The sequence below is a fragment of the Perca fluviatilis genome, chromosome 3 (genome assembly GCF_010015445.1).
Source record: "Perca fluviatilis chromosome 3, GENO_Pfluv_1.0, whole genome shotgun sequence".
Taxonomy (NCBI): domain Eukaryota; kingdom Metazoa; phylum Chordata; class Actinopteri; order Perciformes; family Percidae; genus Perca; species Perca fluviatilis.
Window position 1 is genome coordinate 46,506,184 of NC_053114.1, and position 23,335 is coordinate 46,529,518.

At 42.2% G+C, this 23,335-nt stretch overlaps 1 protein-coding gene across 4 annotated transcripts in view; it reads left to right on the forward strand.

The window, feature by feature from the left end:
* Positions 1–1,834: 1,834 nt before the first annotated feature.
* Positions 1,835–23,335, forward strand: part of LOC120556299 (transient receptor potential cation channel subfamily M member 1-like) — a 70,659-nt gene continuing 49,158 nt past the window's right edge. The window contains exons 1-9 of one of the 4 annotated variants that reach the window (XM_039795784.1): positions 1,836–2,513; positions 3,753–3,973; positions 11,816–11,892; positions 13,470–13,650; positions 15,610–15,823; positions 16,207–16,331; positions 16,689–16,860; positions 21,866–22,040; positions 22,601–22,724. In XM_039795784.1, coding sequence (XP_039651718.1) covers positions 3,890–3,973; positions 11,816–11,892; positions 13,470–13,650; positions 15,610–15,823; positions 16,207–16,331; positions 16,689–16,860; positions 21,866–22,040; positions 22,601–22,724 — 1,152 coding nt within the window. In that variant the 5' untranslated portion in view covers positions 1,836–2,513; positions 3,753–3,889. Of the gene's footprint in view, positions 3,974–11,815; positions 11,893–13,469; positions 13,651–15,609; positions 15,824–16,206; positions 16,332–16,688; positions 16,861–21,865; positions 22,041–22,600; positions 22,725–23,335 lie in introns of all 4 variants that reach the window. The other 3 variants (XM_039795785.1, XM_039795786.1, XM_039795787.1) reach the window with 3 other exon arrangements.

Consider the following 23,335-nt stretch of genomic DNA (forward strand, 5'->3'; position numbering starts at 1 on the left):
AGTGTGAAGTCGGCCTTATTTCTCCACATCACAACAGACAACAGATTAAGTTTTCTGTATCTGAATCTGTGTTCGTGATTTTGCAAACATGGAATAAAAACATGAACTGACATCAGATGCTGTTTGACTGTAGTTTGTGATCATCTGTTTTTATTTTTGCAATGGAAACATACACATAAAAGATATAAAACAATACTTCCTCGGCCAAATCTCTCACTGACATGAAGACGACTTAAAGGGTTACTTTGTTTTTTATCACCCTGGACTCTCTGTCTCCATGTTTGTGTGTCTGAGTGTCTGATGGAACAACAATCTGTGAACCTGGTCCAGTATTAAACCATAACCAAGCTGTAATGTAACCCTACAGGACTAATGTTCAGCAGCAGTTAGAGTCCACTAAAAGTTCTGTTGTTGCTGCTGACAGACTCACATTATTATTCTAACTTTTCTTCTAGTTTGTCTCTGCTTCCCCCGGGTTAACACCTAGACTAGTGCCCTATGGCACTAACTTAGACTAGTGCCTTATGGCACTAACCTAGTCTAGTGCCCTATGGCACTAACTTAGACTAGTGCCCTATGGCACTAACTTAGACTAGTGCCCTATGACACTAACCTAGTCTAGTGCCCTATGACACTAACTTAGACTAGTGCCCTATGACACTAACCTAGTCTAGTGCCCTATGACACTAACTTGGAATAGTGCCCTATGGCACTAACTTAGTCTAGTGCCCTATGGCACTAACTTAGACTAGTGCCCTATGGCACTAACTTAGACTAGTGCCCTATGACACTAACCTAGTCTAGTGCCCTATGACACTAACTTAGACTAGTGCCCTATGACACTAACCTAGTCTAGTGCCCTATGGCACTAACTTGGAATAGTGCCCTATGGCACTAACTTAGACACCACGCTGCTGCCCCCGGTGGTCAGATCACATCACTGCAACAACCTCTACTAGAACCATCAACAATCACAGGGTGTGTGTGTGTCTGTCTGTGTGTGTGCATGTGTGTGTGCGTGTGTGTGTGCGTGTCTGTGTGCGTGCGTGTGTGTGCGTGTGTGTGTGTGCGTGTCTGTTTGCGTGTGTGTGTGTGTGTGTGTGTGTATGTGTGTGTGTGTGTGTATCACTTTAATCCTGCAGCTTCTGATCTGCAGTCGAACATTCAATCACATTTATTTCAAATTAAATTCATCCATCAAATAATAACATGACTGTACTGGATGATCAAGATATATTGAATTAAACTTTATTGACATTATGCTTGTGGACATAGAAACATTTTGAGTAAACACTACAGTTTATAACATCGTTGTGTGGGTGAAGAGTTGTAAGATAATGTAACGATGTACCCGTCCTCTACTATCTGTCTCTCTTCTTTGAGCTCTCACAGCTAATTAGACAAATTTTTGGCCCTATGACTCATCTTTATGAAGTTTAGCTGTTATTACATTCATAATAAATTGTCAATAGAAAGCTGATCATCGTGTGTGTGTGTCTCTGTGTGTGTCTGTGTGTGTGTGTGTGTGTGTCTGTGTGCGTGTGTCTGTGTGTGTGTGTGTGTGTGTGTGTGTGTGTGTGCCTGTGTGTTTGTGTGTGTGTGTGTGTGTCTGTCTGTGTGTGTGTGTGTGTGTGTGTGTGTGTGTGTGTGTGTGTGTGTGTGTGTCTGTGTGTGTGTGTGTGTGTGTGTGCATCATCTTTTATCTTTATAATGTGCTTCTATGAATCCTGAAACTAATCTCTCTGTTTCATGAAGTAGATTTACGTCCAATCACCATTCATTAAATCTCCATCCATTAAAGATGATCCAGATTACAGAGAAGGGTTAGGGTCTGTGTGTGTCTGTGGCATTCTGCAGAAGGACCGCTGCAACATCACATCACTGAGGGCTGGACCAGAAACAGGACCAGAGGGAACCAGAACCAGGACCCGAGGGAAACGGGAGGATCAGGGGTGGAGTGTTTGTTTTGACTTGTTTTTTGGCTCTGTAGATGTTTTTTTTTCGTGTGGACTGCTGCAGGTTTTCTTTCTGCAGATGAGGAAATACAAAATTCTCCGTTTGCATAATCTGGTTTTAATCATGAAGCAAAATGCATCTTTTTATCCTTTTATCACTTCTCTGATTTGATGCTTCCAAAGATTTTTTTTGGCTCTTTTTTATATTTTGACTCCAGCCAGATTTCAGGTTAGTTTTAACGTCGCAAATTGAAGCCGAGGACTGGAACGACGCTCCGACACTTCATCTTTCTCCAAGTGAGGAAAAGAATATTCTCAGTTCACCACATCCGGTTGAAATTCATATTTTGGATCAGCACAGAGAAGCCGAAGGAGGCCGGACTCAGAGAGAGAAGACAGAGACAACCCCGTTGTTTTTAACTTTTAATCTCAAAATAGTTCAGCTAAAGCCAAATCCTGAGACAAGCCAGAGATGTAGCTGTGCTGCCACTAACATCTGTTTGATGTTGTAACAGAAATGAATCAGAATCAAACCGCTGCTTCGAGTGGATTCAGGAGGTCAGTGGCGATACCCTGACCCTTATCTCAAGACACTTCACAGATAGAGTAGGTCTAGACCACACTCTATAATTTACAAAGACACAACAATTCCAGTAATTAATATCTTGCTGAGATAGAAGTTTAGGTCAACTAACTCAAAAGATCTTGTAGTGTGTTTCACGATGTGTTGATGTTATATTAAGACGATGATAAAAAATGATGTACTGTGCAGCCCGTGCTTGAACATTCAATCATGTCATGCAGAACCAACCCCAAAACTAATTCACGAAGTTGACCCGTTCCCCGTGTTACACGCATGAACACATCCGTGAACACAGTCTGGAGCTAACTGTTAACTAGTGAAGAAGAGAAGGCAGCAGTTCTCTGAACCATCTGTAGCTAACTGTTAACTAGTGAAGAAGAGAAGGCAGCAGCTCTCTGAACCATCTGGAGCTAACTGTTAACTAGTGAAGAAGAGAAGGCAGCAGTTCTCACAACCATCACAGAAAACTTTTGGAGACTTTTGTTAATGTGTTTTTCTACGCTTCGACTCTTTCTTTAACATCTCAGAACAATCCCTGTTCTTCAACAACGACTGCAGTTCAGTTCTGTTGTTGTTGAGAATTAAAGAAAGATTTTGAACCGGTGGTGATGGCGCAGTGGATAAGACACATGCCTTTGATGTGGGAGACCTGGGTTCAATTTCTAGTGTGATACACCAGCCAATGTGTTCCTGAAAAAGGCACTTACCTCCTAACTCGTTTGTCTGCAGCTCATCAGACTGAAGTTCTGAAATCTGTCAGGAGTTGAGTGGTTACATCACTCCTGTTAACTAGTCAAACATCTGATCATATTAGAGTTAACTAATGTCTGCTTAAAAAATCTACATCTTATAGTTAGAGATGACTAATGTCTGCTTAAATAACCTTCTTATAGTTAGAGTTGACTAATGTCTGCTTAAATAACCTTCATATAGTTAGAGTTGACTAATGTCTGCTTAAATAACCTCCATATTATAGTTAGAGTTGACTAATTTCTGCTTAAATAACCTTCATATAGTTAGAGTTAACTAATGTCTGCTTAAAAAACCTCCATATTATAGTTAGAGTTAACTAATGTCTGCTTAAATAACCTTCATATAGTTAGAGTTAACTGATGTCTGCTTAAATAACCTCCATATTATGTTAGAGTTAACTAATGTCTGCTTAAATAACCTTCATATAGTTAGAGTTAACTAATGTCTGCTTAAATTCATAGTGTTAGAGTTGGGGGACCTTTCCGCCCTAGGAGGGTAGTTCAATAAGTTGTTCCCGTACGCGTGTGCCAAAGGTTTGGGCTCTGGGACGTCATCATCACTCCGGCCGATGAACGTAGAAAGTTAAAACTTTATCGACATGGACGGCAGAGGACGGAGAGGAACCAACGGATCGTTCAAACGATCGTCCATCAAACGCAGCGCGTCTTCTGGATCGCAGAAGGTAAGACAGCTGGTGTGTGTGTGTGTGCATGTGTCTGCGTGTGTGTGTGTGTGTCTGTGTGTGTGTGTGTGTGTGTGTGTGTGTGTGTGCATGTGTCTGCGTGTGTGTGTGTGTGTGTGTGTGTCTGTGTGTGTGTGTGTGTGTGTGTGTGTGTGTGTGTGTGCATGTGTATGTGTGTGTGTGTGTATGTGTGTCCGTGTGTATGTCTGTGTGTGTGCATGTGTATGTGTGTGTGTGTGTGTGTGTGTGTGTGTCTCTGTATGTCTGTGTGTGTGTGTGTGTGTGTGTGTTTGTGTGTATGTGTGTGTGGTGGGGGGGAGATTAGGACAGCAGGATAAGAGGATTTGATGCATAAAGAAATGGAAAGCTCTCTCCCAGTAATTAGCCAGATCAAACTGAGCATTTTATCTATTGTGCAGCTGCAGCTTTTGTTATGTGCCACTCCCCCTCCAAAACAGGCTACAACTATGCTTTTAAAATGTCAAATATCAACGGTTTTCCAGAATGAAAATCTGCAGAATTTAGAATTTGGAAATTTCTGCAGGAAACCTGGGGCAAATTGTACAGAAATTCTGCAGAAAATTTCTGAAAGTTTTAGTGGAATTTATACAAAAACTCTGTGGAGTATTTGCAGTGACCGTGTGGCAGCCCGTTGATTACATCTCCCCAAATTCATGCTGAGAGAATGTGTGATCTCTGCTAGAATGTAAACTACCGTTCTGAGCTGTCTTTCAGGCTCTTTTATTATAATTAATGTAGGGATGCACCGAATCCAGATATTTGGGTTGGGTTGAATCCTGAATCCACTGGTTGAGATTGTGCTGACTCCTCCTCCCATCCTCAGTCCATGAACAAAGTAAACACATGAATGAAGTAAACAGAGACTGTCCTTCCTTCCCCGTACCTGAAGTTGCTGCATTTTGGCTGCTGTCTGTAGTTTCCTTCATGCACAACTCGTATTCTTTTGGATGTTTCATACCAGATGTTGTAGCATTGTTTAGGGTCCACACCACCACCAGACCAATCAGCATTGAATATATTGAACATGTAGCTGGACTTGAATGGCCTTCTTTTGACTGAAAGTACTGCCAAACAACACTTTTTTCTGCTCATCAGTTCCATTTCCACTTTCTCACAGCCTACTGCATTGAACGCTCCACCTACGTAAACACCTTCCCGTAATGCACGCCTAAGCGTAGGGTTCGGTTCCCTTGGAACAAATTCTAAGATTCAGCAGAAACCAGAACCCCGTCAAAAAGCCCAATATTCAGCCGACTCAGAAGCCGAATCCTGGATTTGGTGCATCCCTGAATTAATGTAAAGGACATTATTAAAGTGCCCATATTATGAAAAAAAAAACTATAATTATTTTGTTGTTATTTTGTGTCTCTGGTGCTTCCACACACATACAAACTTCGAAAAAAATCCATCCATGCTGTTCTGAGTGAGATACGGTTTCTGAATGTGTCCTGCCTTCAGTCTCTGGGTGAGCTGGTCAAAATCTGCAAGGCTTTCTACATCACTAGTTGAAATGAGGGGGCTAGGGGGCTAACCGTTAGCATGCTAGCTCATTCTCAATGGCAAAACACTGCTACAACCAAGGGGGTAAGCTTCGCTTCAGGACTTGAACCTCCTATGGCGCCATTTTGATGCTAACCAGCCATCACCTCCTGTTAGCATCCCATTGACTCCCATTCATTTTGGTGTCACTTTGACAGAGAATAACTTTACATCTAAAGAGTTTAAAGACTCTATTTGTCCGTTGTTTATTTCTAAAGAAACACGACAATGTATAAAAGGCTCCATTACCTTGTACCTCACGTTATGGCTCCGTAGCAGACGTTTTTATAAAAATAGGCTAACGACTGGGTCATACCCACGAGACTTACTGTCATACAGTAGAGGAATTATCGTATAGTACAGGAGAAGCTCACCGGCAGTTTGGACTTCCATTAGCTGTTTAAGTTTAATTACTAATGTTAACTAGCCAACCCAGTCTCACGTCAGTTCGTGATGGCATTACGAAATTAAATCTATTAGAACGTGATACCCTCACGTTATTTTGAAGATTTACGTGTTGGGGTCACGTTTTTTATACTAATGTATTTCAATGAGAAGCATCTTACGTAATCACAGCACGAAACTTTCTGCCGGTCGGGCTGCAGCAGAGAAGCTGGATACAGCTTTGATATTATTGGTATTTTTAGCCCAATAACCGCTGTTTTAATCAACATTTATTCACCAGATCTTATCACTGTCAGGTGTAGCAGGGAGGAGTAGGGAATGGCGGACCCAAAATGCAGAGAGCAGGCAGGCAGGCAGGCAGGAGAATGTTTAAGGTGGAAGGTTTATTCAAACCAAGAGTCCAAAAATCCAACAGAGAACTGACTAACAAAACAAAGGAAAACCAGAAACAGAACTACTGACCAAAACTCACGGACGAGGAGACAGAACTGAACACGGTTGGGAAACTGGAAAACACACAAACAAACAAACATCTGACACTGGACAAGGGGAACACCAAGACTAAATACACAGACTAATGAGATGACACAAGACAGGTGACACAAGGGCTGGGAAACAGGTGAAACACATTAGGCAGGGCAGAGCAATCAACAAAAGGAGGGAAACAAGACAGGAAGTAAATAGTACAAGACAAGACAGAAAACCAGAGACTTCAAAATAAAACAGGAAACAGAGCACAAAACAGACCACCAAAATAAGACAAGACACCAAAACCATAACAATCACGGTTTATATCTATTTCTTTTAATGTTATTAGGCTATTTCGGTCTATTTCGGCCAGGGAAGCTGGATTGCTTTGTTGTTTATTGATATTTTTAAAACTATAACGCTACATCTTTCAACATGTATTTAGCTGTTATCATGGTATGCATTTCTTTATTTTAATAATATTATTTCGGTCTGGGCGCATTCAAAGCCGATGTCCCATGATGCAATGCGGGCATTCAGTCACAGAATCAGACAGCGATCAGCGGGTCTTTAACGCCTGTATCACTTCAATGTACGTTAGGGATCATGTAGAGCGATATGTAATAACGGAACAACTAACGCAGGTGATCAGGACCCCGACGCCAATCTTCTTTCAGCGGATCGATTTATAGCTCTCCTCCAGAGGGAACAGAACTGGGTCCATGGCAACGCTATGCTATGCATGGCAACGTTGTGTTATACTTAGCAACGGTCTGTTATCAAGAAAATAAAAGACCGTATTCTACATTAGAATTCAAGCAAGCCATGTAATAAATATAATATATATAATCAGTGGTTTTGTCACCAGCAACAACGTGTTGCTCAGTTATGTTCCAGTAAGTTATGCACCGTTTAAAAAATCAGCTGAAGACTCCGGAGTGACGGGTAATTACCGCTCGGGGATGAAAAGATAAAAATACATAATATTCGTAATATTGATGTTTTTGTCTAACGTTGTATTTGAGGAGTTAAACAATAAACATAGCAATAATAATAAAATACAGTTTCATGTATTTGTCTCATGTACTGTTTGCTCAGACGGCCGTCGGGCGCATCAATCTGAAACGGAACGAAGCCCACTCCGCGAACACAGCAGAAACAGGAGCCCAACACGTCCGCCCACCCACCCGGGAAGAACTACAAGTGCTCCAGCTTTGTAACAGATTCTGGGCCGCGTCTATAGTGGGAGTTGTGTAGTTTTAAATATATTGGTATATTTCTCATATGTAGAAGTTGGTAGTGTAGAATTTTGGATATACCCTGGGTTTTTTTGGGATGGGGAACACACTGGTGTCATCAGATTTTAAAAATCGAATCGTTAAATAGGTGAAAATAGCTTATTACCATATTTGACAGTGCTTACAGTAGGTAAACTTTGGAGACCATATCTACATGATAGCTGAGGTCCAGAGCTTTCTAGAACAGCTGGTCTTATGTGTGTAGCACCTTCTGTTGCTAAATGACAAGCCTTCAAAGATGTACTGGGTTCAAGGTTCAGAGGTCAATATTTCAAAGCACGAATAATGTATCCTCTTCAGACTGACATATGTTACTGTCCAGGTTGAGACCTTTCCAACGATGTGTTTGCTATAGTCCTACGACAAGGTTTTAATTTTCACATATCATAGGGACCATTTTGCAAGCAATACTTTATTATCCCCAGAGGGATATTTGCCTTGAGTTAAAATGCTTCAAAAATAACACTTGACATATTGTTTTATCAGCATACAGATGACATACTTATGATAAAAAAACATAAAAAAGTGATATGGAGTCAGATTGAAGCACATCACACAGCCAAAATCTATTGCTCATCTTTCACAAACAGTGAGCAACACATATGCATCATATCATGAAGCTATTCCCTGCAGCCTCAAGCAACATTATTTTAACTTTGAATTGAGGTAGGTCCAAATTAGGGCTATAGTTTAGAATTATTTAGTTTACATTAGGGTACCCATTTCTTCTGTCAGAGGATAGAGCTACTTGGCATGGAGAATAAAGATTGATCAGACCATATTCTCTGTGCTCCCCTTACAAGTAAGCTTTAAATGAGGTGTTTAGATATTGCTGACATATTAAAATGCTCTGTAATGCAGCCTTGTATAACATAAACCATCTGATTCACTGTGAGTGTCTGCTCTAAATGATAACACACACTTTCAACACGGGCCTTCCAGCCAAAGGTGTTGTCCATATACACACCAAGGTGCCTGTAGGAGCAGAGCCCATTGATTGGTTCATCATTTATGACCTCTGATACCCTCTGACCCATGTTAGGACCAACTCCTCATTTTGTGAAATGGTTGAATGAGATTGTTGGTTTGGCACCACATTCTGGTCTCTATTTTAGCAGAATATGCTAAAGTACTTGTGTCTGTGTGCAGTAGGCTGAGGTAGAAGTGTGCCAAAAATGCCAAAACACGTTTGTGTACACGTACCCATACAAAGCTATATACATCTCTATGAACAAAAACCTCAGCAAAAATCTGCTTAAAATGCTTCTTAAAAACCTTCTTTATTAATGAAAAGGTAGTCTCAGTAAAGGCTGAGTTTATAGCTACAAGCTGTACTGTAACCATGCTGATTGATATCAGGATCATCTTCTGAATATAATAATTAATGATAGGCCTACCATACATTGTTACTAATAATACAGTGTGATTTAAATCAAATTAAGTCCCATACATAAATATCCTTATGTTTTTTTTCCCCTTTAGTCTTTGCTATTAACATTCATCAACTGCACATTTAGAAAATTGCGTTTTTAAATAACTATGCATGGAAAATAAAATGAAAAATGCTTCTCTTTGTAAGTAGTTTTATTTTTTGTTTTTCAAGTCAAAACAAATGCCCATTAGTCAAACAAGCCATTAGGCTGTAGTTCTAAACACTCAACTGTAGTTTGTTTATATAGGCCTAGTATTTTTCTGCGACAAGGCAAATCAAAGTGCCTAGCATAAAACACAATTTTTTAATTATTGGTATTTTTATTGTATAAATTCTCACGTACAACGTGCAGCAATTTGTTTTATTTTTTTACGTGCAGCAATCTTTTCTATCCGCCGAGTGGTAATTACTACGTCACTTCAGCAGTCTTCAGCTGATGTCATTTAGCAACAGAAGGTGCAACACACATAAAAAACCTCTGGACCTTAGCTATCATGTAGATATGGTCACCAAAGTTTACCCACTGTAAGCACTGTCAAATATGGTAATAAGCTATTTTCACCTGTTTAACGATTCAATTTTTAAAATCTGATGACACCAGTGTGTTCCCCATCCCAAAAAAGACCAGGGTGTATCCAAAATTCTACACTACCAACTTCTACATATGAGAAATATACCAATATATTTAAAAACTACAACTCCCACTATAGCCGCGGCCCATAATCTGTTACAAAGCTTGAGCACTTGTAGTTCTTCCGGGGTGGGTGGGCGGACGTGTTCGGCTCCTGTTTCTGCTGTCTGCCGTGAGTGGGCTTCGTTCCATTTCAGATTGATGCGCCTGCCGGGCCGGCTGAGCAAACAGTCCATGAGACAAATACATGAAACTGAATTTTATTATTATTGCTATGTTTATTGTTTAACTCCTCAAATACAACGTTAGACAAAAAATATCAATATTACGAATATTGTGTATTTTTATCTTTTCTACCCCGGCCGAGGCAATTACGACGTCACTTCCGGAGTCTTCAGCTGATTTTTTAAACGGTGCATAACTTACTGGAACATAACTGAGCAACACGTTGTTGCTGGTGACAAAACCACTGATTATATATATTATATTTATTACATGGCTTGCTTGAATTCTAATGTAGAATACGGTCTTTTATTTTCTTGAAAACAGACCGTTGCTAAGTATAACACAACGTTGCCATGCATAGCATAGCGTTGCCATGGACCCAGTTCTGTTCCCTCTGGAGGAGAGCTATAAATCGATCCGCTGAAAGAAGATTGGCGTCGGGGTCCTGATCACCCCCGTTTTTTTATTCGCTATAACAACGCTTCTACATGATCCCTTACGTACATTGAAGTGATACAGGCGTTAAAGACCCGCTGATCGCTGTCTGATTCTGTGAATGAATGCCCGCATTGCATCGTGGGACATCGGCTTTGAATGCGCCCAGCTCGCTCATATCGTAACCTACTGTTCTGTCTTATTTACTGTAATATTTACCGGAATAAGACCGGAACAATATTATTAAAATAAAGAAATGCATACCATGATAACAGCTAAATACATGTTGAAAGATGTAGCGTTATAGTTTTTAAAATATCAATAAACAACAAAGCAATCCAGCTTCCCTGGCCGAAATAGACCGAAATAATAACATTAAAAGAAATACATATAAACCGTGATAAGATCTGGTGAATAAATGTTGATTAAAACAGCGGTTATTGGGCTAAAAATACCAATAATATCAAAGCTGTATCCAGCTTCTCTGCTGCAGCCCGACTGGCAGAAAGTTTCGTGCTGTGATTACGTAAGATGCTTCTCATTGAAATACATTAGTATAAAAAACGTGACCCCAACACGTAAATCTTCAAAATAACGTGAGGATATCACGTTCTAATAGATTTAATTTCGTAATGCCATCACGAACTGACGTGAGACTGGGTTGTAACTAGCATGTTAGTGATCAATCATTAGCCTGTGCCTATGTTATCTCCTTACATATACCTACGCTCTCCGTCTCTGTAAGATTGGGAATGATTGAGATTTCTCTTGGCACAGCTACCAGAAGACTTCCAACTTTCAGACAGGTTGCTCACGTCACATCTACGTCTTCAAGCTCAGTTGGAGGCTGCTCAGTAACGCTTAGCCAGCACCGGGAAAGAGACTTCTAATATCCTTTACTGGTCTCCGTCCAGAGACTCGGGGTCTGGTGGTCCAGTTTATATACTGTCTATGGCTACAACACACACAAATTCACCCTAATCTACAAAATAAATTGTATAGAACTACTTCCATGGCCCTGTTCTGCAGGTATTCCATGCAAAATTGGAAGTGTGCCCTCATTTAGAAGAAGTCTCCCGGCTAATCCTGCCTTGTACAGGCTGAAGTTAGAGAAACAGCTTGGAAGCTCATTTAGTCCTTACCTAGCATGAGCATGTGTGACTGACAACAAATATGTAACAGCAGTGAGATGTCTCACTCTGTAGCTAAAACAGAGACCTGAACACAGGGTGAAAAGAGGACCTGCAGCAATGGCAGTACAACAAAAATATGGTGTTTTTTTTAAATTAAACCATGTAAACCTATTCTGGTACAACCTCTAAATACAATTATGAACCTGAAAATGAGCATAATATGGCCACTTTAATGTGATGAATGTTTGTGTTCAGACTCAGAGAGTGTGGATCGAGAGAACTTTCCAGAAGAGAGAATGTGTCCAGATTATTCCTGGCAAAGACATCAGCAGGTACTGACACGCCTTTCACATGGATCACTAATAATAATAAGTAATAATAATAATACGTTTATTTGATTTAGCAGCTTTAACAGACACAGTCACACAGTGCTTCACATATTTCACATTCAAATATATATCCATGCACTAGTTCATATTGAGATTATGTTAAAGTTATATTTGCACTAGATAATATTGAGATTATATTAAAGTTATATTTGCACTAGTTCATATTGAGATTATATTAAAGTGATTTATTGTGCAGTCCTAATAAAACCCCTAGACATATGCTACACTGATTTCCACAGGGAATTAAATTTAGCTAAAAGGAAACTCTTTAAATAGATTACAGTAGTTTAGTGTTAGCTTTCCCTGCTTCTGGGGGCTAGGGTCTCGTACACTCCATACAGAAATGAATCTGTTAAATAACAGAAAAAGTTACTAACTTCACACATAATTTATGTTTTTAATTACGGGACAAAGTCTTGGTACTGAAGGTTTAAAATGTGACCGCTTTACTATTTCTAGTCTGGCCCAAAAAGGCCAGACATAATCTGACTCCACTTAAGGTCACTACACCTCACACCTGTCCGTTGACTGGTAGATCAGAATTAAAACGCAGGATTCGCTGGATTCAAAAGTAACAAGCTTTAGTGAAATTATATTGCAATACAAAACGTGTACACAGATCAGATATCTTCAAGACAAGTCTATTCCTCTCTCCTAGCAAACAGACAAGAGTCCCGTCAGACATCTGATGAATGCTATCTCAAACCCTCACACTTGTATACATTTTGCCCATCCTTTGAGGTGGTGGTAGTCCAGGTCATCTTGGCCCTGCTGTCCGGTCCTTCCCCCCCCAAAAAAAAAAAAAAAAAAAAAAAAAAAAATGGAGAAGAATTATGATCAGTAATGGTCGGTATCTTCCATTATCTTTAATGTCACTATGTGTCACTGTTCTATCCCCTAATCATCCGCCTACACAAGAGTCTGGGTCTGCCGAGGTTTTCTTCCTAAAAGGGAGTTTTTCCTTGCCACTGTCGCAATAGCCACAGCTAATGCTTGCTCTTGAGGGAATTACTGTAATTGTTGGGGTTTTGGAATTTATAGAGTGTGGTCTAGACCTACTCTATCTGTAAAGTGTCTCGAGATAACTCTGTTATGATTTGATACTATAAATAAAATTGAATTGAAATTGAATTGAATGAGAGCCAAAATCATCCTAGGACCTGAATCTTGCCTTTCAGTTATTTGCAAAATACATCTTACACAGTGGCTTCGCTCTCTGCTCCTCCCGATCTGAGAGTCTTTTTAATCAGCTCAATTATTTTCGCGGTCCGGTGCCCCCTTTCATATAGGTCAGATAGTCCTCTCATAGATACTCAGGAAGAGCAACTCCCTTTCAAACTTATCAGGTCAGATGGCTCTCTCTCACAGGTAGTCAGGAAGACCAGAGAACAAAGCCATTCGTGATCTCTACACACATTTTCCACAAAATATTTCCTACAGTACTGGGCTGCCTGAACTTGTTATTTTATGGATTTATTTCTCAGAATGGGATATTAACTGCCTGTGTTGTTGTTGTTCAGGTGTGGTTGTGGCCAGCTGGTGTTGCAGCACACCCCCGTCCCTCCCAAAGAGGACTCTGTGGCTCCACTGGACGTCCAACCTCCAGAGAGATGGAGTCCTCTGAAACACACCCAGACCTCGTCCACCGACGCCTACGGAGTCATCGAGTTTCAGGGTGGAGGACACGTCAACAAGGCCATGGTGCTCTAATACTCTTTATGTGTTTTATATTCCATGTTTAATATTTAATGTTAGATGCTTCTTCAGGATATGAACACCTGTTTCCTGGGTGAAAGTCTTGTGTTTTCTCCTTAACTTCTTCAGGACGTGAACACCTGTTTCCTGGGTGAAAGTCTTGTGTTTTCTCCTTAACTTCTTCAGGACATGAACACCTGTTTGCTAGGTGAAAGCCCTGTGTTTAAGTCCCCACCCTATCTGTTCTAAATGTACTTTAAAGGGATATGTTTTCAGTGTTTAAAGCTAAAGATGTGTCTGCACCTGGATGTACTCCGGTGTTAACTCACATCCACAGTTCATGCAGATAACTTGTCTAGTCTGGTGGAGAGAACCATCTGGAAGGGTTTGCTAACTAAACTTGCCATTCAAAAGACCCTTTTCTTTATCCATTTCTGTTTCTGCCAGCCATCCACAACATTACAACTGCATTGCTTCCTGGTTTTACAAACTACAGAGCGGCCCGAGGCCCAAATCACAGAACGAAACACAACACAAAACAAGATAGTGGCATTAAAAAGGAATTAGAATTAACTCATTATTACAATCATTTTGATAGCCCTAACTTTACAGGTAAAATATTTCCTGTTTATCATACCCTAAATGTTCCTGTGTATCGTCCCCTAAATGTTCTTGTGTACCATCCCCTAAATGTTCTTGTGTATCCAATCCAATCCACTTTATTTATATAGCACGGTTTTAACCAACACAAGGTTTCCAAAGTGCTGCACAAAAAGATAAAACAGAATAAATAGATAACACAATAAAAGCACAATAAAAGAAGAGGTACCCAATTTAAAGATAAATGCAATAAAATTAAAATTAAATAAAACACTTAAATGCACTGCCCGCACACAATTAAAATATGCAAGTATACACATAAGATCAATACTCTACCTGGTGTTAAAAGCCCAATAAAATAGGTGGGTTTTAAGAAGAGTTTTAAAATTAGACAGATAGGAGGCCTGTCTAAAGTACAGAGGCAGTCCATACCAAAGTTTATCATCCCCTAAATGTTCCTGTGTATCATCCCCTAAATGTTTTTGTGTATCATCCCCTAAATGTTCTTGTGCATCATCCCCTAAATGTTCTTGTGTATCATCCCCTAATCTTTCTTGTCCATCATCCCCTATATGTTCTTGTGTATCATCCCCTAAATGTTCTTGTGCATCATCCCCTAAATGTTCTTGTATATCATCCCCTAAATGTTCTTGTGTATCGTCCCCTAAATGTTCTTGTGCATCGTCCCCTAAATGTTCTTGTGTATCATCCCCTAAATGTTCTTGTGTATCATCCCTTAAATGTTCTTGTGCATCATCCCCTAAATATTCTTGTGTACCATCCCCTATTTGTTCTTGTGTATCATCCCCTAAATGTTCTTGTGTACCGTTCCCTAAATGTTCTTTTCCATCATCCCCTATATGTTCTTGTGTATCATCCCCTAAATGTTCTTGTGCATCATCCCCTAAATGTTCTTGTATATCATCCCCTAAATGTTCTTGTGTATCGTCCCCTAAATGTTCTTGTGCATCGTCCCCTAAATGTTCTTGTGTATCATCCCCTAAATGTTCTTGTGTATCATCCCTTAAATGTTCTTGTGCATCATCCCCTAAATATTCTTGTGTACCATCCCCTATTTGTTCTTGTGTATCATCCCCTAAATGTTCTTGTGTATCATCCCCTAAATGTTCTTGTGTACCGTTCCCTAAATGTTCTTGTGTATCAACCCCTAAATGTTCTTGTGTATCATCTCCATAATATATTGTGTTTACCGTGCCCGTTCTGCAGTACATTCCTGTCTGGTACGACTCTAAGCCAGGTTAGAGTTAGAGTCTCTAGATTATAAATGTTCCTGTGTGCCGTCTCCGTAATTGTGCCTATGTACTGTCTCCTAAATGTCTCGTGTTTACCGTGTCCGTTTTGCAGTACATCCGGGTCTCGTACGACTCAAAGCCAGACAACCTGCTGCACCTGATGGTGAAGGACTGGCAGCTGGAGCTTCCCACGCTGCTCATCTCCGTACACGGAGGCCTGCAGAACTTTGACCTGCCGCCCAAACTCAAGCAAGTGTTTGGGAAAGGACTGATCAAAGCCGCTGTGACCACTGGAGCCTGGATCTTCACCGGAGGAGTCAGCACCGGTACTAACCACGTTTTTACTTTCTCTGTTTTGGTACAAACCCAGGTATTACTTTTTGCAGTTTCAGGGGATAAACCCCTTTATGTATTTTTTTTCAGTTTCGGTATGATTCCGTGTCTTACTTTGTTTAGTAGTCTTCATGCTAAGCTAACCACATCCATCTGAATACCTCACTGGTACATAGAAAAGAGAAGGACTTTAATTCTTCAGTGTTTGAACATGTTGAACTGTTCCTTTAAGTTACAGGATGACTATACAAAAATAAGCAATGACATCTTTAAGTGCTTTTAGTTTTCAGTTTGAAGCAGCTTTAACTGTGTTACCATAACGATTATCTTCATGAACTCGTCCTCTGACTGGATTGGTGTCTCTGGCGTGTTTCAGGAGTCATCCGCCACGTCGGAGACGCTCTCAAAGATCATTCGTCAAAGTCCAGAGGGAAAGTCTGCGCCATCGGCCTTGCACCGTGGGGCATCGTGGAGAACAAGGAGGATCTCATCGGCAGAGACGTAAGATAAAACCAGACATAACCAGATAAAACCAGACAAAACCAGACATAACCAGATATAACCAGACAAAACCAGACAAAACCAGCTAAAACCAGACAAAACCAGATAAAACCATATAAAACCAGATCAAAACAGATGAAAAAACAGACATAACCACTAAACCCATCAGTCACTGAGACACAATAACATAACAGGGTCCAGGTTGAAAGACCCAAAGTTACCCTTTAACAATTGATGTTATTAGTACTTTTACTGAAGTAAAGGCTCTGAATACTTCTTCCCCCGCTGCCTTTAACACTCAATTCATTTGTGGCTCCTCCCCCGTCTGATTGGACCAATCCCGTGTGTGCACTGCAGGTGACGCGTCCCTATCAGACGATGTCCAACCCGCTCAGCAAGCTGTCGGTGCTGAACAGCAGCCACTCCCACTTCATCCTGGCCGACAACGGGACCAGCGGCAAGTACGGCGCCGAGGTGCGGCTCCGCCGGCAGCTGGAGAAACACATTGCTCTGCAGAAGATCAACACACGTGAGTCAGAGAGCCAATCACAGCACACCTGAGTCAAACAGCCAATCACAGCACACTGGATTCACACAGCCAATCACAGCACACTTGAGTCAGACAGCCAATCACAGCAAACTGGAGTCACACAACCAATCACAACACACTGTCTTCTCAATTAATTAATATAAAGTTATATTAATATGTGTGTTTAAGCCCATGGGCCCACCACCTGTGGGAGGAACCGCTGGGGTCGGGTGTGCTGCCACACGGGGGGCAGTGAAGGTCAGGGGCCTCGACGGACAAGACCCGGGCGGCAGACGCTGGCTCTGGGGACGTGGAACGTCACCTCTCTGTGGGGGAAGGAGCCGGAACTGGTGCGGGAGGTGGTGCGCTACCGGTTATATCTGGTGGGGCTTACTTCTACGCACAGTCTCGGTTCTGGAACCAGACTCCTGGATAGGGGTTGGACTCTTTTCTTCTCCGGAGTTGCCCAGGGTGTGAGGCGCCGGGCGGGTGTGGGGATACTCACAAGCCCCCGGCTGAGCGCCGCTACGTTGGAGTTTACCCCGGTGGACGAGAGGGTCGCCTCCCTACGCCTGCGGGTGGTGGGGGGGAAAACTCTGACTGTTGTTTGTGCATATGCACCAAACAGGAGTTCGGAGTATTCGGCCTTCTTGGAGACCTTGAGTGGAGTCCTGCATGGGGCTCCAGTGGGAGAGCTGTCAACCGATCACCATCTGGTGGTGAGTTGGGTCAGGGGGTGGGGGAAGACTCTGGAAAGACCTGGTAAGCCCAAACGGGTAGTGCGGGTAAATTGGGAACGTCTGGAGGAGGCCCCTGTCCGACAGACTTTCAACTCCACTACACCTCCAGCGGAGCTTTTCGTGCATCCCTGTGGAGGCTGGGGGCATTGAACCCGAGTGGACAATGTTCAAAGTTTCCATTGCTGAAGCTGCGGCGAGGTGCTGTGGTCTTAGGGTCTTAGGTGCCTCAAGGGGCGGTAACCCACGAACACCATGGTGGACACCGGTGGTCAGGGAAGCCGCCCGACTGAAGAAGGAGTCTTTCCGGGATATGTTATCCCAGAGGACTCCGGAGGCAGTTGCAGGGTACCGAAGGGCTGCAGCCTCTGCCGTGAAAGAGGCAAAGCAGCGGGTGTGGGAGAAGTTTGGAGAAGACATGGAGAAGGACTTTCGGTCGGCACCAAAATGCTTCTGGAAAACTGTTCGCCACCTCAGGAGGTGGAAGCGGGGAACCATCCAAGCTGTGTACAGTAAGGAGGGGACACTGTTGACCTCAACTGAGGAGGTAATAGGGCGGTGGAAGGAGCACTTTGAGGAACTCCTGAACCCGACTAATACGCCCTCTATGTTAGAGGCAGAGCTGGAGGATGACGGGGGATTGTCGTCGATTTCCCAGGCGGAAGTCACTGATGTAGTCCAGAAATGCTCAAGGCTCTGGGTGTGGAGGGGTTGTCTTGGTTGACACGCCTCTTCAACATTGCGTGGAAGTCTGGAACAGTGCCAAAGGAGTGGCAGACTGGGGTGGTGGTTCCCCTTTTTTAAAAGGGGGACCAGAGGGTGTGTGCCAATTACAGGGGTATCACACTTCTCAGCCTCCCTGGTAAAGTCTACTCCAAGGTGCTGGAAAGGAGGGTTCGGCCGATAGTCGAACCTCGGGTTGAAGAGGAACAATGTGGATTCCGTCCTGGTCGTGGAACAACGGACCAGCTCTTTACTCTCGCAAGGATCCTGGAGGGAACCTGGGAGTATGCCCAACCAGTCTACATGTGTTTTGTGGATCTGGAGAAGGCGTATGACCGGGTCCCCCGGGAGATACTGTGGGAGGTGCTGCGGGTGTATGGGGTGAGGGGGTCTTTTCTCAGGGCCATCCAATCTCTGTACGACCAAAGTGAGAGCTGTGTCCGGGTTCTCGGCAGTAAGTCGGACTCGTTTCAGGTGAGGGTTGGCCTCCACCAGGGCTGCGCTCTGTCACCAATCCTGTTTGTAATATTTATGGACAGGATATCAAGGCGTAGTCGGGGTGGGGAGGGGTTTCAGTTCGGTGGGCTGGGGATCTCATCGCTGCTCTTTGCAGTTGACGTGGTCCTGATGGCATGATCAGCCTGTGACCTTCAGCACTCACTGGATCGGTTCGCAGCCGAGTGTGAAGCGGCTGGGATGAGGATCAGCACCTCTAAATCTGAGGCCATGGTTCTCAGCAGGAAACCGATGGAATGCCTTCTCCAGGTAGGGAATGAGTCCTTACCCCAAGTGAAGGAGTTCAAGTACCTTGGGGTTTTGTTCGCGAGTGAGGGGACAATGGAGCAGGAGATTGGTCGGAGAATCGGGCGGGCGGAGTGCGGTATTACATTCCATCTATCGCACCGTTGTGAAAGCAAATGAGCCAGAAGGCAAAGCTCTCGATCTACCGGTCAGTTTTCGTTCCTACCCTCACCTATGGTCATGAAGGCTGGGTCATGACCGAAAGAACGAGATCCAGGGTACAAGCGGCCGAAATGGGTTTCCTCAGGAGGGTGGTTGGCGTCTCCCTTAGAGATAGGGTGAGAAGCTCAGTCATCCGTGAGGAGCTCGGAGTAGAGCCGCTGCTCCTTCGCGTCGAAAGGAGCCAGTTGAGGTGGTTCGGGCATCTGGTAAGGATGCCCCCTGGGCGCTTCCCTAGGGAGGTGTTCCAGGCAAGTCCAGCTGGGAGGAGGCCTCGGGGAAGACCTGGCCTGGGAACGCCTTGGGATCCCCCATTTAGAGCTGGTTAATTTGGCTCGGGAATGGGAAGTTTGGGGTCCCTTGCTGGAGCTGCTCCCCCCGCGACCCGACACCGGATAAGCAGAAGAAGATGGATGGATGGATGGATGTTTAAGCTCACGCTGATGATATTTCCCAGAAAAGAAAACCTAAAAATCCCCCCCTCCCCCAAAACACTCTGAGACCCTGTTTACACGTACATGGTTATTTTGAAAAACGGAGACATTTCCCTTCGTTTGTGCCCTTTGTTTACACGCAAACGGAGAATTCTCCTCTGAAACCGAGTCTTTCTAAAAACTCCGACCAGAGTGGAGATTTTGGAAATCTTCGTCTGCATGTCTGCATGTCATTACATGTAAACTGAGACAAACGGAGGTTTAGGCAGCCGAGAGAGAGAAAGAGGAAGTGATTTGTTGCAGTTGTTGATATTTTTGGGATTCTGATTGGCTAACGTGGGCTGGAGCTTCTCGTTACACCGCCACCTACAGGTCTGGCGTGCTCTTGATGGCATATATACACGGGTACGTGTAAACGAACACTTTTCTGAAAACTGACAGCTGTGCACGATGTTATTTTTGAAAACGGAGAGGTTGAAATGTCCGTTTATGAAAATAGCCAGCCACGTGTAAACGTAGCATGAGGACATGGGTGGTTTCTGCCCCCCCTCCAAACCTTCTGAGGGTATGGGTGGTTTGCTCCCCCTCCCTTGGTGCTACCTGCTGTGTCCAGTCCTGTGACCTGTGGGTTTCCCTTTGTCATCCTATGCCTGGAGAGATCAATAAGGCAGGGACAGCAAAGGAAGGCTCAGCCGTCACTTCAACTTCACTTCATATTTTAATCTTTAAGACATCAACAAAAGAAGAAGAGTCTTCAAATCGATCTATGATGTTAAACCTCAGAGATCGTCCCAATCCTACCTACAGCACCTTTAAGTTTTACGTTAGCGATGATGTCATCACGTTATGTGACGCCCGGTTTTAAAGCAGGCGAATAACTAGTGGTATGTGGCTCCATTTTTCTCGTTTTATTGGTAAAAAAAAAAAAGAGAAAATATATTTTTTTTTTTTTTTTTTTTTTATTTAATAATAATAAAGAAAAAATATAATAAAAAAAAAAAAAAAAAAAAAAAAAAAAAAAAAAATTATTTTTTTTTAATAAATTAAAAATTTGAATAGTGATTAATTTTTTTTTTTTTTTTTTTTTTTTATTTTTTTTTTTTTTTATTTTATTAAAAAAAAAAAAAAAAAATTTTTTTTTTTTTTTTAAAAAAAATAAAAAAATCATAGTATAGTTTGTCGAAAAAAGTGATACAAATTTTAATGTCTTGCTCAGGGACACATTGGTTGATGTATCGCAGTGGGAATTGAACCCAGATCTCCCACACCAAAGGCATGGGTCATATCCAATGTGCCACCACCACCCCTAGTAGGTCTAAAAAAGTCATAAAAAGTCATAGTATAGTATGTTGAAAAAAGTCATGAAAAGTCATAGTATAGTATGTTGAAAAAAGTCATAAAAAGTCAGAGTATAGTATGTCGAAAAAGTGATGAAAAGTCATAGTATAGTTTGTCGAAAAAAGTGATAAAAATTCATAGTATAGTATGTCGAAAAAAGTCATAAAAAGCCATAAAAAATCACAGTATAGTTTGTCGAAAAAGTCATAAAACGTCATAAAAAGTCATGGTATAGTATGTCGAAAAAGTCATAAAACGTCATAAAAAGTCACAGTATAGTATGTCAAAAAAAGTCATGAAAAGTCATAATATAATTTGTTAAAAAAAGTCATAGTATAGTATGTCAAAAAAGTCATAGATTCATAGTATAGTATGTTGAAAAAAGTCATAAAAAGTTATAATATAGTATGTCGAAAATTTATAAAAAGTCATAGTATAGTATGTCAAAAATTTATAAATAGTCATAGTATAGTATGTCAAAAAAGTCATGAATTCATAGTATAGCATGTCGAAAAAACTCATAGTATAGTATGTCAAAAAAGATAAAAGTGATAGTATAGCATGTCGAAAAAAGATGAAAGTGATAGTATAGTGGCTGGGATTTTAACCTGGTTCAGAGTGTGCAATCACTACTTGCTCTTTGCTAGCTGGACCCGTGCTAACCACTGAGCTACTCTACCACCGAGGGAACAATGTCGACTATCCTCATAGTATAGTCTGTGGAAATCAGTGATCTCTCGACGCCTGCATATATACACATATATATATATAAATCAGTGCTCTCTCCATGCCTGCATGTTTGTCCTGGGCCAGGTCTGGGTCAGGGCGTCCCCGTGGTGTGTCTGGTCCTGGAGGGTGGTCCCAACATCATCTCCACCGTGTTGGAGAGTCTGAGGGAGGAGCCTCCCGTCCCCGTGGTCGTCTGTGACGGCAGTGGCCGCGCCTCCGACATCATTTCCTTCGCACACAAACACTGCGGCGAAGACGGGTGAGTTACATCAGACATTACACTCCAGCAACATGATCCCGGCATGGAGAATTAAACTGGTTTTATCAACGTTTTCAACGTTAAAGGGGCTCTTTTCAATATTTTAGCTGCTTTTGTCAATGCTTTTTCTGACATTTTTCATGACATTTTTTTGTGTTGTTGTGACTTCATTCAACGTTTATAGTTGTTTTTGTTTCAACATCTTGAAAACTTGAAAACTTTATTGAACAACAATCAACAAGAGGTGTTCAAACGGATAAAAAAACACAATAAAGCCAGAAGGCTTGTTTCCATTGTGGTCCTTGGGGACTTTCTTTGGACATATTTGGCATCTTTTCCACATTTTTTTGTTGAAGTTTTTGTGACTTTGTTAGACATTTTTTATCTTAGATTTGTTGTGATTGTTTGGACTTTTTTATCAACGTTCGATGAATAGCTAAACCTAGCCTTAGTCTTAATGTCTGTCAACATTTTGGGCACTTTTCTGTAACACCCCCTGGCTGGATCGACCCCCTAACTTCTGCTGCATCATGTGACCATGTGGTGTATTTGGTGCTCAGGTTGCTAAGCGATGGAGTCAAAGATCAGCTGCTCGTCACCATCCAGAAAACCTTCAACTACAGCCGCAGCCAGGCGCAGCAGATCTTCCTCATGGTGATGGAGTGCATGAAGAAGAGAGCTCTGGTACATCTCTGTGTGTGTGTCTGTGTGTGTGTCTGTGTGTGTGTGTGTGTGTGTGTGTGTCTGTCTGTGTCTGTCTGTCTGTGTGTGTCTGTGTGTCTGTCTGTGTGTGTGTGTGTGTGTGTGTGTGTCTGTCTGTGTGTGACTGTGTGTGTGTGTCTGTGTGTGTGTGTGTGTGTGTCTGTGTGTGTGTGTGTATGTGTGTCTGTGTGTTTGTGTCTTCTAATATTTGTGTGTGTTGTAGCCATAGACAGTATATATAAACTGGACCAGCAGACCCCGTGTCTCTGGACAGAGACCAGTGAAGGATGTTAGAAGTCTCTTTCCCGGTGCTGGCTGAGCGTTACTGAGCAGCCTCCAACTGAGCTTGAAGACGTAGATGTGACGTGAGCAACGTGTCTGAAAGTGTGAAGTCTTCTGGTAGCTGTGCCGAGAGAAATCTCAATCATTCCCAATCTTACAGAGACGGAGAGCGTAGGTATATGTAAGGAGATAACATAGGCACAGGCTAATGATTGATCACTAACATGCTAGTTAACATTAGTAATTAAACCTAAACAGCTAATGGAAGTCCAAACTGCCTGAGAGCTTCTCCTGTACTATACGGTAATTCC